The 14,631-nt window shown below is 40.7% G+C and overlaps 6 protein-coding genes across 14 annotated transcripts; 2 read left to right on the top strand and 4 right to left on the bottom strand.

Annotated features, from left to right (window-relative positions):
- Nucleotides 1-1,280, bottom strand: Try29F (Trypsin 29F). Of its 2 annotated transcripts, none has more exons than NM_001298843.1 (1): nt 1-1,280. In NM_001298843.1, the coding sequence occupies exon 1, from the start codon at nt 1,204-1,206 to the stop codon at nt 403-405; it is 804 nt and encodes a 267-aa protein (NP_001285772.1). In that variant the 5' UTR covers nt 1,207-1,280; the 3' UTR covers nt 1-402. The 2 variants fall into 2 exon arrangements, with proteins under 2 accessions (NP_001285772.1, NP_523518.2); NM_078794.3 differs by having other exon boundaries at nt 349-1,280.
- On the bottom strand, nt 1,273-2,212 carry CG18661 (uncharacterized protein). 2 transcript variants are annotated; one of them, NM_144305.5, is made up of 2 exons: nt 2,149-2,212; nt 1,273-2,094 (listed from the first exon to the last, which is right to left on the bottom strand). In NM_144305.5, exons 1-2 carry the CDS (start codon nt 2,151-2,153, stop codon nt 1,431-1,433), a joined length of 669 nt encoding a protein of 222 aa, NP_652562.2. In that variant the 5' UTR covers nt 2,154-2,212; the 3' UTR covers nt 1,273-1,430. The 2 variants fall into 2 exon arrangements, with proteins under 2 accessions (NP_652562.2, NP_001188743.1); NM_001201814.2 differs by having other exon boundaries at nt 1,273-2,055.
- Nucleotides 2,213-2,437: 225 nt separating this feature from the next.
- On the top strand, nt 2,438-5,999 carry alien. Of its 4 annotated transcripts, none has more exons than NM_001273347.1 (7): nt 2,438-2,607; nt 2,692-2,886; nt 2,949-3,074; nt 3,138-3,619; nt 3,681-4,013; nt 4,071-4,215; nt 4,279-5,999. In NM_001273347.1, the coding sequence occupies exons 1-6, from the start codon at nt 2,554-2,556 to the stop codon at nt 4,213-4,215; spliced, it is 1,335 nt and encodes a 444-aa protein (NP_001260276.1). In that variant the 5' UTR covers nt 2,438-2,553; the 3' UTR covers nt 4,279-5,999. The 4 variants fall into 4 exon arrangements, with proteins under 4 accessions (NP_001260276.1, NP_523517.1, NP_001285771.1 ...); NM_078793.6 differs by having other exon boundaries at nt 4,279-5,148; NM_001298842.1 differs by having other exon boundaries at nt 4,071-4,338.
- Nucleotides 4,200-5,426, bottom strand: CG17906 (uncharacterized protein). The gene is made up of 4 exons (NM_135422.3): nt 5,033-5,426; nt 4,791-4,892; nt 4,542-4,728; nt 4,200-4,487 (listed from the first exon to the last, which is right to left on the bottom strand). The coding sequence occupies exons 1-4, from the start codon at nt 5,352-5,354 to the stop codon at nt 4,271-4,273; spliced, it is 828 nt and encodes a 275-aa protein (NP_609266.1). The 5' UTR covers nt 5,355-5,426; the 3' UTR covers nt 4,200-4,270.
- A 185-nt stretch (nt 6,000-6,184) lies between the features above and the next one.
- CG9555 (uncharacterized protein) lies at nt 6,185-8,082 on the bottom strand. 2 transcript variants are annotated; one of them, NM_001298841.1, is made up of 4 exons: nt 7,433-8,082; nt 7,025-7,126; nt 6,781-6,967; nt 6,185-6,723 (listed from the first exon to the last, which is right to left on the bottom strand). In NM_001298841.1, the coding sequence occupies exons 1-4, from the start codon at nt 7,752-7,754 to the stop codon at nt 6,507-6,509; spliced, it is 828 nt and encodes a 275-aa protein (NP_001285770.1). In that variant the 5' UTR covers nt 7,755-8,082; the 3' UTR covers nt 6,185-6,506. The 2 variants fall into 2 exon arrangements, with proteins under 2 accessions (NP_001285770.1, NP_609265.1); NM_135421.4 differs by having other exon boundaries at nt 7,433-7,850.
- Nucleotides 8,083-10,277: 2,195 nt separating this feature from the next.
- On the top strand, nt 10,278-13,881 carry rost (rolling stone). Of its 3 annotated transcripts, NM_001273345.1 has the most exons (5): nt 10,278-10,465; nt 10,588-10,881; nt 12,530-12,881; nt 13,034-13,217; nt 13,287-13,881. In NM_001273345.1, exons 2-5 carry the CDS (start codon nt 10,780-10,782, stop codon nt 13,474-13,476), a joined length of 828 nt encoding a protein of 275 aa, NP_001260274.1. In that variant the 5' UTR covers nt 10,278-10,465; nt 10,588-10,779; the 3' UTR covers nt 13,477-13,881. The 3 variants fall into 3 exon arrangements, with proteins under 3 accessions (NP_001260274.1, NP_001260275.1, NP_723435.1); NM_001273346.1 differs by lacking the exon at nt 10,278-10,465 and having other exon boundaries at nt 10,530-10,881; NM_164842.2 differs by lacking the exon at nt 10,278-10,465 and having other exon boundaries at nt 10,635-10,881.
- The last annotated feature ends 750 nt before the right edge of the window (nt 13,882-14,631 follow it).

Raw genomic sequence — 14,631 nt, 5'->3', positions numbered from 1 at the left:
CTTCGCGAAAACTTTTATTTGCCTTCGGTCCAATTATTAGGTAAATTTGATCGGTTCTGCCTGCAGTTATTGATATGATGTGGTCATCCAGGGCACTTCCTCCTTCCAGACTATGTCAATATTGGGTCCAGGGGTTTTTCTGGGTCAATTGCTTCGTAGGGCGATGATGAATGGAGCAAAAGAAAAGTGCAGCTGGTGCAAGAAAATGTTGTGAGTTATTTGAGTGCATCGGTTTCGAAAACATTGAAATCTGTTTACTACTGAAGTTCATATCTTTCCTAAAAATACGCTTGAAAATTGTATTTTATGTAAATAGGGTATTAACTATGAAACCAATACTCAAATCGTAACGTATATCCATTCCCTTTATTCATTTAGTTTAGTTTTGATGAAGTAATGATCTCAAATGCCACTAACAGAGCTAATCCAGTCACGAACCGCAGAGACTCGCGAATAAACGCCGGGATAGTTTGGTCTAGCACAACCGTAGCCCCAGGAGACCACGCCCCAAAGGACACCATCAGCAGCGAGAGGTCCTCCGGAGTCACCTTGGCAGGCGTCCTTGCCGCCCTCCGGCAATCCGGCGCAGAGCATGCGATCCGTGATGCTGCCAAAGTTGCCATAAGCCTCTGTGCACTGCGTCTGACTGACTTTGGGCACCGTAACGGACCGCAGAACGGCTGAGGTCTCCTGGGCGCTCTGCGTGTTTCCCCAGCCGGAAACCAGGACCGGTGTACCATCGGCAATGTCCGCATCCTGTTCGGGAAGCCCAACGAAAGCCTGCGTCACGTTCTTGGCACTATATTCCTCCAGTTCGAGCAGCGAAAAGTCAAAGTCAATGGTGTAGGCATCGAATTTGGGATGTCGATGAACTCGCTTGATCCCCACCAATTGACCGCCCACAGAAGTCCGCGAGGAGCCAATACGAACTTTGGATAAGAGTATCGCAGATCCTTCAGTGCAGTGGGCAGCTGTGAGCACCCAACCCTGAGCGATTAAAGAGCCACCACAGAAGTGATAGCTACGCTGCAGGGAAACCTGATAGGGAATGTCCTTTATGTTAGCCACCTGGCCGCCCACAATGCGTCCATCCAGGCGTGGGCGCCTTACAGTGGCTCCTAAGCTCAGATTTACCAGGAGAATCCCGCCGATAAACAGATGAAGAATCGTCTTTGCCATGCCGGTCAATCCAATGCTCGATCGCATATGCTGCAGGTGCAAACAAATCCGTCTTTATATATAGTTTGCCAATCGATCAAGCTATTATCAACTGCGTTTTCAGGGTCAATTCCTGCACTCTCGCTCTGACCACTTGGCCTAGTTCGATGAGCAGGCACTTCGACGACAATAAACTTTATTGCCGCCAAAATAAACGATGTTATCTAGGAGCGGGTAATAGCGCCCCAATAGCCTTAGTCTAGTGCACTACTTTATAGCTTTAGCCAGGTCAGGAACTTGTTGTTTGATGGCATCTTGACGAGCTTTTCCAGCTGCAGTCCATTTTCGGCCGCCAAGACCTTCAGGTCCTTAATGTCGCGAACGCCCCAGGAGGCGTCCCTCTGTCGCAGGCTCCGATCGAAGTCCACATTGCTCTGTGGAACGAGTATACCGTCTTGTGCATATGGTCCGTAGGTGAACATCCTGCCGCCCTTCTTCAACAGCTGTCCGGCAGCCCGGAATAGTCCAATGGAGCAGGACCACGGACTGATGTGCATCATGTTCGAGTTGAACATGTAGTCGTAGCTGGCTGGTGCTGGTGGAGCCTCCCAGTCTCCGGGATCCCGGGTGATGTCCACATGGAATGGCGGGCGAATATTTCGAGTGGGACAATCCCCTGCATAGGCAGCAATCGAACCGAACTGATTCCTTTCGTACTCCGTCGGCTGGAAGGTGATGTTGGGCAGCAGGGGCGCCAGGAATCCAGCATGTTGTCCCGAGCCTGAAGCAATTTCCAGCAATTGCAAATTCTCGGTGGTTTTGTCCACTTGAGAGAGTAGCGCCTCCGAAATCGGTTGCGAATTGCGATCCGCCGAGGGATGCGATCTCTTGGAGAAGCTGCAACGGGGATGGATGTGCAGAAGTCGCTTGGTCAGGCTGTGTTTGTTTTGCATTTAATAGATTAAAAATTTCGATATTCAGTTTATTTACCTCATTTTACTTGTCAAAAAAAAAGGATGAAAACAAATGCCAATGTAAATGATGGGCAGCACTGTTCGAAACCAGGGATGGGCAAAGCTTTACAACCGTTAAGTAGCAGGAAAGCAGTCACGGAATTTGGAAAATAAATATCGGTCACTTGAAATGATAACAATATATTTTTCTCTTCTAGGATATAAATAATTGCAAATTAGGTATCAGTCACTATTTCTGTTGCTCATCTCTATTAGTCACAGTTATCGATTTCAACAGCTGATAGCCACATTTGGCGGCAATATTTTGCTATTCACCAAACGGTCACACAGTTTTTAGGCTTTGTGTTTTTTTCTAGTAAAAATATTATAGATTGGCAATAATTTGCTCATAAAGCGTAGTTTACAAAGCCAAACCCGTAAAATGTCCGACAACGATGATGATTTTATGTGCGACGATGATGAGGACTATGGATTGGTAACTACTACAGCAATTTGCCTGTTTTAGGCAAATTCAAATTAAGCCGGCTTCTATTGACTCGCAACTTTGAAAATCTTATAGGAATATTCCGAAGATAGCAACTCGGAACCGGATGTGGATCTGGAGAATCAGTACTACAACAGCAAGGCTCTGAAGGAGGAGGAGCCCAAAGCGGCGTTGGCCAGTTTCCAAAAGGTGCTCGATCTGGAAAATGGCGAAAAAGGAGAGTGGGGCTTCAAGGCGCTGAAGCAGATGATCAAGATCAACTTTAGGCTGGTAAGGAAGTGTGCAGCCGGTTAATATATTATATATCCCTAGCTAATGGCTTATCCCTTCAGTGCAACTACGATGAAATGATGGTGCGCTATAAGCAGCTACTCACCTACATCAAGAGTGCCGTCACCAGGAACCATTCGGAAAAGAGCATCAATTCGATTCTGGACTACATATCCACATCGAAGAATGTGAGTCCTTTTCTTTCCTTTGTGTTTTTCCATTTAAGCTTAACAATTTATGCTTAATTTCAGATGGCACTGCTCCAAAACTTTTACGAGACCACTCTGGATGCTTTGCGGGATGCGAAAAACGATCGGCTGTGGTTTAAGACCAACACCAAGCTGGGCAAACTCTACTTCGACCGCAGTGACTTTACCAAGCTGCAGAAGATACTAAAGCAATTGCATCAAAGCTGTCAGACGGACGATGGCGAGGACGATCTGAAGAAGGGCACTCAGCTCCTGGAAATCTATGCCCTGGAGATTCAGATGTATACGGTGCAGAAGAACAACAAGAAACTTAAGGCCCTCTATGAACAGTCACTCCACATCAAGTCGGCCATTCCTCATCCCCTAATCATGGGTGTCATCCGTGAGTGCGGCGGTAAAATGCATCTACGAGAAGGCGAGTTCGAAAAGGCACACACGGACTTCTTTGAGGCGTTCAAGAACTACGATGAGAGCGGTTCGCCGCGCAGAACCACTTGCCTAAAGTACTTGGTGTTGGCCAACATGTATGTAAAACAGAAAACAGGAAAAGCATTTTCCCTTATTAATTGTTCCACTCATTTTCAGGCTGATGAAATCGGGCATAAATCCCTTTGACTCACAGGAAGCCAAACCGTATAAAAATGATCCGGAAATCCTTGCTATGACAAACCTGGTCAATTCCTATCAAAACAACGATATCAATGAGTTTGAAACCATCTTAAGGCAACATCGCAGCAATATCATGGCCGATCAGTTTATACGTGAACACATCGAAGATTTGCTGCGTAACATTCGCACCCAGGTGCTTATAAAACTTATCAGGCCCTATAAGAACATCGCTATACCCTTCATAGCCAATGCACTGAACATTGAGCCAGCTGAGGTGGAAAGCCTGCTGGTTTCCTGCATTCTAGATGAGTAAGATATAAATATTGAAGATGATGTAAACTCAACTAACGTTTATTTCATCGCCAGCACAATCAAGGGACGCATCGACCAGGTGAATCAGGTGCTGCAGCTGGACAAGATCAACAGCAGTGCTTCGCGGTACAATGCCCTGGAAAAATGGTCCAACCAAATCCAATCGCTGCAGTTCGCTGTGGTCCAGAAAATGGCCTAAGTACAGCTACATATTTCCAATTCGATGAAAATTATTAAATTTGCTAGAATTTATCTTAAACAGTTGGAGATGATTCATTGGGCGTAGCTTTTAAGGCTGGTGCTTCCTCCTTCCTTTTGCCACAACAGTTGTACACTGACATCCGCAACCTGTAAATTCCAAAGGCCACGAGGGAAAAGCAACAGATCAATGCCAAACTCGCGCAAACGAATCCAATCGCCAGACCAGGTCGAGCCCAGTCCAGGGCGAAGTAGATGAAGCGATTTCCGTCGCTGCAAAAGTAATATTAAGCTGAAAGTTGGATAAGATTGCATAGCTCTACTTACATGTCGGTTCCGCCGGCCCAATAGTAAATAAGGGAATGCATCAAGAATATGAGCACCACCGAAAAGGGATACACAAAGTGCATAAGACGGTTAGGATAAGCCACCATAAAGCAGTCGAAGACCATGCAGATCGAGTTGAATGCATGGCACCACAAGTTGTAAAGCTCACCTGCCACTTCTGGCATGGCTAAGAGAGATTAAATTGGGTCTTAATGAAAGTGTAATATAGATTTTAAGATCTTTGCTTACTTAATGATAGAGCTGCCCAGAAGACGGTGGTAATCAACATGGATAGTACCGAAGTGGTGTAGTGTGAGATCCAGTAAATTTTCAGAGCACAATGTCCGGGAGCTGAAAGTGTTATTATAGACTGCCCGATTTAATACTTTTCTTGCATACACAACTAAACTAAAACTTAGTCAAAGTAAAAGTGTATTTAGATTTGCAGAATTGAAACTTATTACAGTCCCATTACAACGACTAATACTCACCAAAATAAGATTGATTGAAGTAGTAAATAGTAGCGATTACAGCCCCGTAAGTGCAGGTAAATAGACACAGTGTAAATCCCCAATCCGTGAGATAAATAAACCATCGACCGCCATTGAAATCCTGCATCATGCTGCCAATGACTCCAGCGGCAAAGAAAGCAGCCAGAAGCCATCGGTATAGAACCCAGATTAAATTCCGCTCTCCGTTCTGCCATTGTGATCGGCAGAAGACACCAGGATCTTCATGGTGCAGCGAGAATTTTGACCGCTGAAACTCCTCCTTTAGGGGCTGGCAGCAGGACTCTGCGTTCGGATCAGCCATTATTCGATGGACTCGACTGGATGAGCTAGTTATAACTTTGGTGGTAATCTGCAGACTGATGAAGGAACAGGTGTTCCATTGGCTTAATAGCCACATTTACCGCTCTGAATAGAGCTAATCGTGTGGTACTAGGCGTATGAATTATCACGATCCTTATCATCCTGTTAAGAACCTTTTATGTCTGGTTCGGCAGCAGAACTCGCTAACGATAAGACCCCCAGCGTGGACAAGATTGGTCAGAGCGGTTGACTGAATCGAACTTTGATTAGAGCAACATACCATTATCTACCATTATCATACCATCTAGCGCAGTCGCTTTAAAAGCTATTGGAATTCGAAAAGTCACTTTCGGAATTTCCTGGTTTTTTTGATGGCGCATAAAACCATTGCTTAATTGCTCATTATTAGGACTCCAAGTGTCGTATGATTTTGGCTCGGTAGTACAACTCTTTGCTAATAGTAGATATCATTGGAAATTCTTGATCAGAGTCCACGATAAACCCGATCGGTTCATACCATATTCCATATTCCCAGCAGCGAATCACGGAAACCCTATCAGTAGTTGTTGTTAAGATAGAGAATAAAAGTTCGATTCTAGCACTTGAAAAACCCACTATCGACCTGTCTGCCAAATCGTTTTCAGATATGAAAATTAAGTTTTATAGTGGCCATCGATAGTGCCAAACAAACAACATTATAGAATGAAATAATCGTATATAAATTCAAACATATTGATTGTCTTATTATAAATATACAAGCAAATTGCCTGTTTAAAGAGTAGTACAATATTTTTCGAAGGCATGAAGTGATTGGAAAAAACCGTGGGCTTTAAATAATATTTGAATTTTGTTTATTGTCCATCTGTATGTAACATTAACTCAATTCAAATTTGAAGCTTTAAACAATAATTCATTCAACAACAAAATCGTGACTAAGAGCATTCTATGAATACTCCGTTTGCAATAGGACTTCTTGCTCAAAATTAAGAAGAATCCTGCGATCCTTGTGTTCTTGGAGGTAGATTAATGAAAAATACATATATGTACATCAGAGCCTCTGCAAGTTATTCAAAAAATGATCAAAATGTAATCACCTTTCAAAAGTGCACAGCCTTCCTATTTGAAAACCAACTAAAATCGTTATGAATTAGACTCAAACAGTTTGTGCTGGTTCTTTCGGTGAAGCAGTAGTAGCTGGAATTTCATCAGGTTTCTTACTGCACGATTCGTAAATCGAGATACGTAATCTGTAGAAACCAAAGACCAACACACAAAAGCAGCTGACCAGAACCACACATCCACATACGGTTCCAATGGCCAGACCAGGTCGCTCCCAGTCCAAGATGAAGTAGATGAATCGATTTCCCATTCTGTGAATATTATTGGAAAATAATAATTGGTTTTAAACTTTGCAAGTATGTACTTACGGATCCATGCCGCCAGCCCAAAAGTAAATCAAGGAGAATACTCCATAGGTAATGCCAGCGGTAAAGGGATACACGAAATGCATAATTCTGGTGGGGAAGGCCACCATAAAGCAATCGAAGACCAGGCAAATGGAGTTAAACGCATGGGCCCACAAGTTGTACAGCTCAGCACCCATTCCTGGCATGGCTATAAGAAACTATCATAAGTACATATATTTTGTAATTAATTAAAATCAGAACTCACAAGGATAAAGGGCAGCCCAGAAGACCAAGGTGATCATCATGGCCAGGACTACAGTTGTGTAGTGGGATATCCAATAGATCTTCAGGGCCCAACTGCCAGGAGCTAAAAGTTGAAATTGATAATAGTTAGAATACACAATTGATTGATAATATCAAACAACTCGTGTCGTGACAACTTATATCTATATAATTTTGAGGTATTTCCAGACAAGTATTGTTAAGCCCATTGGTATTACGAAGCGGCGGAATATTCCCAAAGTTCGAATTTCAATTTGGTAATTACGTCTTATCTTGATCATTACCCTGTTAATAGTTTTTGTACATCTACGAGCAATAGCTAATTTAATTATAAGCGAATTTTTAAGGAATGATTTTTTTTTAATAAAATAATTTTGTAAACATTACTCACCAAAATAAGAAGGCTTTATGAAGTAGATGGTGGCGATTATGGCGCCATATGTACAGCAATAAAAGCATAGGGAAAAACCCCAATCCGTGAGATAAATAAACCAGCGACCACCGTTAAAGGTTTCAACCATGCTGCCGATCACACCCGCTGCGAAAAAAGCAGCCAGGATCCATCGATATAGCAGCCAGATGATATTCCGATCGCCCTTCTGCCATTGCGAACGACAGAAGTCGCCAGGATCATCGTGATGCAGCGAGAACTTGGAGCGTTGGAACTCCTCCTTCAGTGGCAGGCAACATGGCTCCTGACTTTTGTCACGCATCTCGGTGGCTGGATGAACTCGTCGACGGTTTCGCTGGACTAGGAGGGCCAACAGAGTCCAGAGCAGGTGACTTCCTTGCCGGTAGATCGCAGACTGACGAAGCCATGCGGTACAGGTGTTAAGTACGCTGAATGGATGGCCATTTTTTCCGCAAATCGTTTCGGCTTGAATCGGGGTAATCGGCTGTGATAGGCAACGCTTCAGTTATCTGGATCCTTATCACCTGGACAAGTACCGTTTATGTCAAAATCGTCGGCAGCGCACGCCTTCGATAAGCCCAAAAAAAACCTGGTCGTCGTTGTGTACAAGTGCGTTCAGAGTCATAGACTGAATTGAACCCAGACGGGTGGTCCGTGAATGGTACTTTTCCGGCACCATTACCATTAATATTCCGGATTGGGCCCAGACCCACAGCAATCGATGGCCCTGAATTTTTAAACATTTTTGGGAATTTTCGCATATGCAAGGCAATAAACATATTGATAAACAAACGTGTTCCTCAAGTGCTGACGGTTTTTCCTCCTTGACAAGCCAAAAGTCGACTCAGACTCAGGCGCGATAAGAGTCTACCGAAAAATAATCAATTCAAAATCATATTTGATTGAAAGCACTTCTAATTGAAGAACGTAGAAACTATGACTTTCCCTAAGAAAACTGAAAAATATTCCTTTTGTGTTTTTTCAAAGAATCGAAAGTATTTTTGTTGTATTTGCACTTTAAAAACTAAGACATGATAGATATTAGATATTTCGAAAAATCCACGATTCTATTATGTATGTATGTATGTATATATTAGGTGTCTAAAGGTGTAATAATGCATAACTCTTTCCCTAAAAGGGAGAGTTTGTCACACTCATATTGCCAATTTATTGGTTCCACTATCATTGTACGAGTATGTTCAAAGTGGAGGAAATTTGATTGAGGTTGTTTCCTTTGCTGATAGGAAGTGTTGGACATGAAATCACTGGACTTAAAGCAAATATTTTGCAAAAGCTTTTGGGAATGTCCAAAAGATTGGAAAAAAAAAAACATAAAAATACTATTTTACTTGAACTTCATTGAATGAATCATGGGTTCTGTGATAAGGGGAAATAGTAAGACAGAAAAGCGACGTAGATGGAGCTTTTTGGCAAAACAGGGTGTTTTTTATGTTCATAATTATTATTCATCATAATTACTCTGCGCAAGCAAAAATATTCGATCTGTTTATTGGTATTAAAGCTTCACATCGAATTCAAAATTATGTGGAACACAAGAAAAGGTCTTTATTTGTTTTGTTTGAAGTACTGCAAACGAAATGTAAATAAGCCTATCCAATTCCATTAATAGTAATACTTCCAGGGGGAATTCTTAGATTTTCAATGCCAAACATTCAATTGATAAATCCAGCTTATTTGTAAACAACCTAGTTCATATTTCATAGCACGGAAAATATAGCTGATAGAAAATTTTGTACAAAAATCTGTCAGTTGTCAGGTTATTCCCACAGAAACAAGCCAAAGGTTAAATGAATCAACATCTCCGATGAAATTGGCTTTCAATTACAGAGCCAAATTAAATTTATTCAAGAACGTGAAAGTTTCTTTATTTACAAGAAATGTCAACGACACTTTCGATTTCTTCTTACCGACCAATGGCACGGTCAACAATTACAGGGTATCGATCTAGTTGCCCTTTTGATTACTTGCGATCGGGTTGTGAATTTGATGAAATGGGTATGCAGAATAATTGATCATGGAATGTCCAATGGTAATCGAAGCAGCCCGTTTGTTAGGCTCTCGAATTGCTTCAAGTTCAGCCAGAAATTGAAACTGCAGTGGAGCTTGTTGGCTAGCCCAACAGCAGGGTATCAATAATAGTAAATAAAGTAGAATCGTATGGACGTTATTTATTCTCTGTTGAAAATTCCATAAAACCAGAAATTGATTACCCACTACTAAGAATCTACAAATACATCACAAATGGCCACTTCCCATTAAAATTTCAAGTATTTTCAGTGACTGCACGTGAATCCGGCTAATGATATCTACTAATATAGATAAATATAGCACACATGCTGCAATTAAATATGAATTTTTTGCTTATCAAATAAACAGAGCTTAATTTCCTACTAATTAGCTATTTTGAAGTGCATGGTGGTAGTCGGCTCTCCGATGGATTAGATAAGACCTATCGCTCTGCAAAAAAAAATGTAGGTCAGCTGGAATTTCGAGCATCCAATTTCAGATTTTGGAGCTTTCGGGTGTTACCCGTTGCTAATGGGTAGATCTTAATTGGACGACCTCCATGGCTTCAAGTTCAGTGCTGGTCAATCGTGGCATATGTGAGTGCTGTCAATAATACCACTGATACTTTTTTAATGCCGCTCGTTAAACGGTTCCCACCGACCCAGAGGGCGGTACTTGCTATTTGACACTCTTTCGGCTGGCGAGTGCTCCATATTATATTAAATTGAATTTGGTGGCGATGTCTCGCTATAAAGCATGATACGCCCGTAGTCGATGTGTCCAATTCCCGTTAGGCAACCAAACGACTGGAATCGAGCGATCCACCAATTCTCGATCGGGCTGCGAATCGATCCGATTACGATCCAAACCGAACCGATTCGGCGACATTCAGTTCGCCGTTCGAAGAGCTCGAGTGCGCGTGTCAACTGGATCAGCTCCCCCCCCAATAGCTCCCCACAATCCCATCCCTCTGTACCTTTAAAGGCACTCATATATGTATATATATATAACTTTATTTTTTCAAGATCACGGCAGAGAGCAGGGCACCGCTCCTCCTTGCTCACACCTACAACTACACTCGCCTTTAACTCTCTCAATCTCTCCAGTTCGGTGCTCGTGTCGGTCGTAAACATAACTCAAAAAGCGCTGCTGAAGTCAGTAGCCGGCTAAACGCGACTCGGATCGGAAGTCTCCGCTCCTGGCAATCAGAAAATCCCCTCCACGCGATAAGGGTGTACATAAAAAAAAAAAAATAAATAAAACAAGTTAAATAAATATATAAGAAAATCACATAAGAAATGCAACTTTTCGACGACTTTTGCAAAAGCTTCAACAAGGAATTGCAAAGGGCGAATTTCGGCTTTGCGTACAATCGAGTTCATTTATTCTACAGATCTCAGGTGAGGACAGTTTCACGTAATAGTCGTCCAAACACAGCCGTCTTCTTTATCGGTGCTGTTACAACTCAGGTGGTGGTATCATACGTGCCAATGCAAATAGCAGTAGCGAAAAATAAGTACATATATACATAGTAGTCACTGTCATTAGTGTTCCGTGCAAAAACTTCGTGTGAGATCACAGAGGCACGTGTTTCTTAAATATGAAAAGCCAAGGGGCTAGTTGTTCGTTCGCAAATGTCGAAGTCAATGCATTTGAAATGGTATTCCCACAATAATTGGCCTGTACAAACGACGTCGCACTACGACCCAGGCTATCAGCAAATTAACTAGATAAGTGCAATAAAAAACATGATAAGCAAAACACCCGAAAAATAAAGGGTTTTTAAAGAGTAAACCATTAAAATTCCTATCATAACAATTTAACGAAGCTCCGCGCATTAAGCCAAAATATAACCTGAGTACCCCAGGGCATTCTATATCTGCCATCCATTAGAAATACACTTAAAAGGTAAAACTGGCTTGTATACCAAATGTTCATTAGAGTGTGCTCAACAAAAAAAAAAAAGCGAAGTTCACAGAGAACATAAAATGTTATGGTGAGAACACATTGTACACGCAGGCATTGTTAATTAATTCGTATTTAATTAGCACAGCTAAACTAAAAGCTGGGCTCTATTCAAAGTTGTATTGCTCTAAACAAATATCACGAATAGAACAAACTAAAGTGTAACCCAAATGGATATGAAACTATGTTTTTAACCAACTGTTCATGAATGAAGGCAAACCATCAAAAACCATCAGTTAAGTGTAAAAGAATCTTTTATCACTATATATTTGTACACTCATGAGCAAATATAAAAGTTATATGGACAAAGATATCTACAAGACCATGATGATGATACCAAGTTAGATAAGAATTATGAAATTTTGAGCTCCCTTTTTCGACAATTCATTCTGAGTATAATCCGGCAAGAAAATACCAATCGGCTACATTAATGTTTTTGTGTCAACATTATGAGTCATTTTAAAATCACCAAAATAAATTCCCTTAAAAAAGCCAAGTACTGAAAACCCCTGATAGTTATTGGAGCTCTTCCATAACACTGATTACACATTTCTCACGAATGAAATACTAATCAAATCAAAACAGGAACCAGACAATAGTTTTGGCGCTCGCCATAAATATTCTTGCTAGACCTTATCAGACAGCCAACAACAAGCCATAAACATCCATGAAGGATCGCGTTATCTAACGAATCAATGTTTTTATTTCCGCAATATTTAAGTTCTAAACAAATAAATTTGAATAATACTACGCACGCAACAAAACTAAAAGCTGTGATGCGACGAAGGTGATATCAGTTAGACAGGCCCTAATTCGGACTACGTCATTGCTAGTGATAAGCGCTTAGCATGTTTGTTAACGCGGGCAAAGGTGTGGAATATTTTAATTAAAATATTACATGATTATTAATCGATGATCATGTAAGGGTCAGACTGGTGCACGCGATAAGGAATTCGCTATCAATCGCTGTCACAGCAACAATGTAACAATGAATTATTGCCCATATATAATATATTTTTAATTTAATCAATTGTATTACATTAATTATTAAATAGCTAAAACTATATAATTCTCGTATTGCAGTGGCAAAAAGATGAGATCAACACAATATACTTGCTCTACCGATGGATTTGGGCACTGTTTTTCCTGGGCGTGTACATCATGTGCGTTATCGTTCAGTTTTGCGATGGAAAGTTCTTCATCTACATGACCAACTGGGGATTCGGGCTCTGTACGATCACCATGCTGATTTCCGCCGTACAAGTCACCTGCTGGCACTTCGATGTGAGGAGCACCCGGAGCCTGGTACAGGAGTCCGGTCACAAGGCGGAGACGTCGAGGGGCCTGAAAATCTACTGGTGGCTCTACAATATGACACTGTCGCTGGCTCTGATCATATCAACAGTATACTGGGTGTTCCTCCATGGAAAAATGAGTGAGTATTGCCGTATCTGCGTTCATTATTTACATTGCTTTAAATGACAGTGGTGGGTGTGCAAGCTATTACATACCTTACGATATCTATGTGCAATAGAGAGAAAGAGGGCATATTTTATAACATATTTAATGAATTTCCTTTCGTTACAGACAAGCCCATGCGATTCCCTGCCATCAGCATTATCACCCACGGCATGAATTCTGTGATGATGCTAATCGATTTCCTGGTCATTGCATTTCCGCTTAGGATACTTCACATGGTGTACGGAATGAGTCTGGCGATATTCTTCTTTTTATTCACGCTGATCTACCATTTATGCGGGGGAACAGATGAGTGAGTACTTGAAATCTTACCCGTATACCTTGCAATTTAGAGCTAATCACCTTCACAATTCTCCTTCAGATTTGGCAATCACTACGTGTATCCCATTCTGGATTGGAACAATCCCAACCGCTGTATGGTGACCTTTGTGGGCATCTTCCTGCTCATTATGTGCTACTGGGTGCTGCTCTTTGGACTCTACAAGTTGAAGAGAATGTTCAATAGGGCATTCAGTGTGGTTTGGTCTCCTCATGCTGTGGGTCTGATATGAGGGAGTTAATACAACAAAAAGTCATTGAATATCACCTCATGGGCACCCGCACGTATACCATGTTCTTATATGCATTGCCAGCATTATGTAACTCCCATTAACAAATCCATCCAAAAACGACACTGAAAAGGGAGTCGCACACTTGCATGCATTTATTTATATCTAGTATTTCATATTGTAAGTTTTAATCATTTGGTTCCTTAACATTGAATTGGTTTAGTTAGGTTAATTCTTATACATTATGTTGTTATTACATATTTGGTTTAAATAGTATAAATATGAAATTTGTTGAAAATACTCTACCCAAGGGTTAGATAAAAAGAATAATGGAATTGTATTAAAATATATCACGAATATCAAAAGTGGAAAGAAACGAAATAAAGAAAATGTGGCGTTATTGAATTTAATTGTGGAAATCGAATATTTTATTATTATAGACATGAACAGGATAATTTTTATAAAAGTAATATCTAAATTTATTTTCGCTGTTCGTTTTTTAAACAATTATATAAGTAATTGAAACTCATTATATTTCATTCAAAATTAAAACAATTGTAGATAACATTTTAATTGTTCTGCATTTCGAGCAAGCTTATCTCTAGTCTTTGGAAGCAATTTGTAAATAATTTTTCAAAATGTTTTTTTTTTAATACCCTTTCATATTTTATCAGCACCGTAGAGATCATTAAAACATTTACTGTGAAGTGGAACAGGTTGAATGACACTAAAGATTTCGGTAACCGGAATACTTACTTTTTCGCTTACTTTTCTAACCCAAATCTCGAAGACTTTTGTTATTCTTCAATAAAATGCTTACTAAGCTTTTTTCGTTGTAATGCTGCAATTAGGTTACAAATCCAGTTTTAAGAAAGTGCTAAGATCTTTCTAAATATTACGAAACAATTAAGACATTAACAAAAACGAGCTCTTTTCTTCTCTTTTATACCAAGCTGTACCCGCAGGTAAAATGTACTTTTATGTGGCTGCAAACATTTGCCAAATAAAAGCACACACAAATGCACATAATTTAGGTGAGCGAGTAATTAAGCCCAAAGTGGACAAAAGAGGAGGGCAAAAACGGAGCCAAAAAGCATCCATCGTTTTTTATGGCTACTTGGTCGTTCGTTCTGTCAATACAATACCCAAACACTGTAA

The sequence above is a fragment of the Drosophila melanogaster genome, chromosome 2L, assembly GCF_000001215.4.
Source record: "Drosophila melanogaster chromosome 2L".
Lineage (NCBI taxonomy): Eukaryota > Metazoa > Arthropoda > Insecta > Diptera > Drosophilidae > Drosophila > Drosophila melanogaster.
This window is presented reverse-complemented; position numbering and strand designations above follow the sequence as displayed.

Bases quoted from the DNA above. Each gene is read 5' to 3' on its own strand.
- Try29F (NM_001298843.1), bottom strand. From the start codon at position 1,206: ATGCGATCGAGCATTGGATTGACCGGCATGGCAAAGACGATTCTTCAT.
- alien (NM_001273347.1), top strand. From the start codon at position 2,554: ATGTCCGACAACGATGATGATTTTATGTGCGACGATGATGAGGACTAT. The intron at 3,075-3,137 runs GTGAGTCCTTTT...GCTTAATTTCAG, and splicing joins ACATATCCACATCGAAGAAT to ATGGCACTGCTCCAAAACTT. The intron at 4,014-4,070 runs GTAAGATATAAA...TTTCATCGCCAG, and splicing joins GTTTCCTGCATTCTAGATGA to CACAATCAAGGGACGCATCG.
- rost (NM_001273345.1), top strand. From the start codon at position 10,780: ATGCAACTTTTCGACGACTTTTGCAAAAGCTTCAACAAGGAATTGCAA. The intron at 12,882-13,033 runs GTGAGTATTGCC...CTTTCGTTACAG, and splicing joins GTTCCTCCATGGAAAAATGA to ACAAGCCCATGCGATTCCCT. The intron at 13,218-13,286 runs GTGAGTACTTGA...ATTCTCCTTCAG, and splicing joins TTATGCGGGGGAACAGATGA to ATTTGGCAATCACTACGTGT.
- CG9555 (NM_001298841.1), bottom strand. From the start codon at position 7,754: ATGCGTGACAAAAGTCAGGAGCCATGTTGCCTGCCACTGAAGGAGGAG. The intron at 7,127-7,432 runs GTGAGTAATGTT...TTCAACTTTTAG, and splicing joins CATAAAGCCTTCTTATTTTG to CTCCTGGCAGTTGGGCCCTG. The intron at 6,968-7,024 runs GTGAGTTCTGAT...AGTTTCTTATAG, and splicing joins CTGGGCTGCCCTTTATCCTT to CCATGCCAGGAATGGGTGCT.
- CG17906 (NM_135422.3), bottom strand. From the start codon at position 5,354: ATGGCTGATCCGAACGCAGAGTCCTGCTGCCAGCCCCTAAAGGAGGAG. The intron at 4,893-5,032 runs GTGAGTATTAGT...TAACACTTTCAG, and splicing joins CTTCAATCAATCTTATTTTG to CTCCCGGACATTGTGCTCTG. The intron at 4,729-4,790 runs GTAAGCAAAGAT...AATCTCTCTTAG, and splicing joins CTGGGCAGCTCTATCATTAA to CCATGCCAGAAGTGGCAGGT.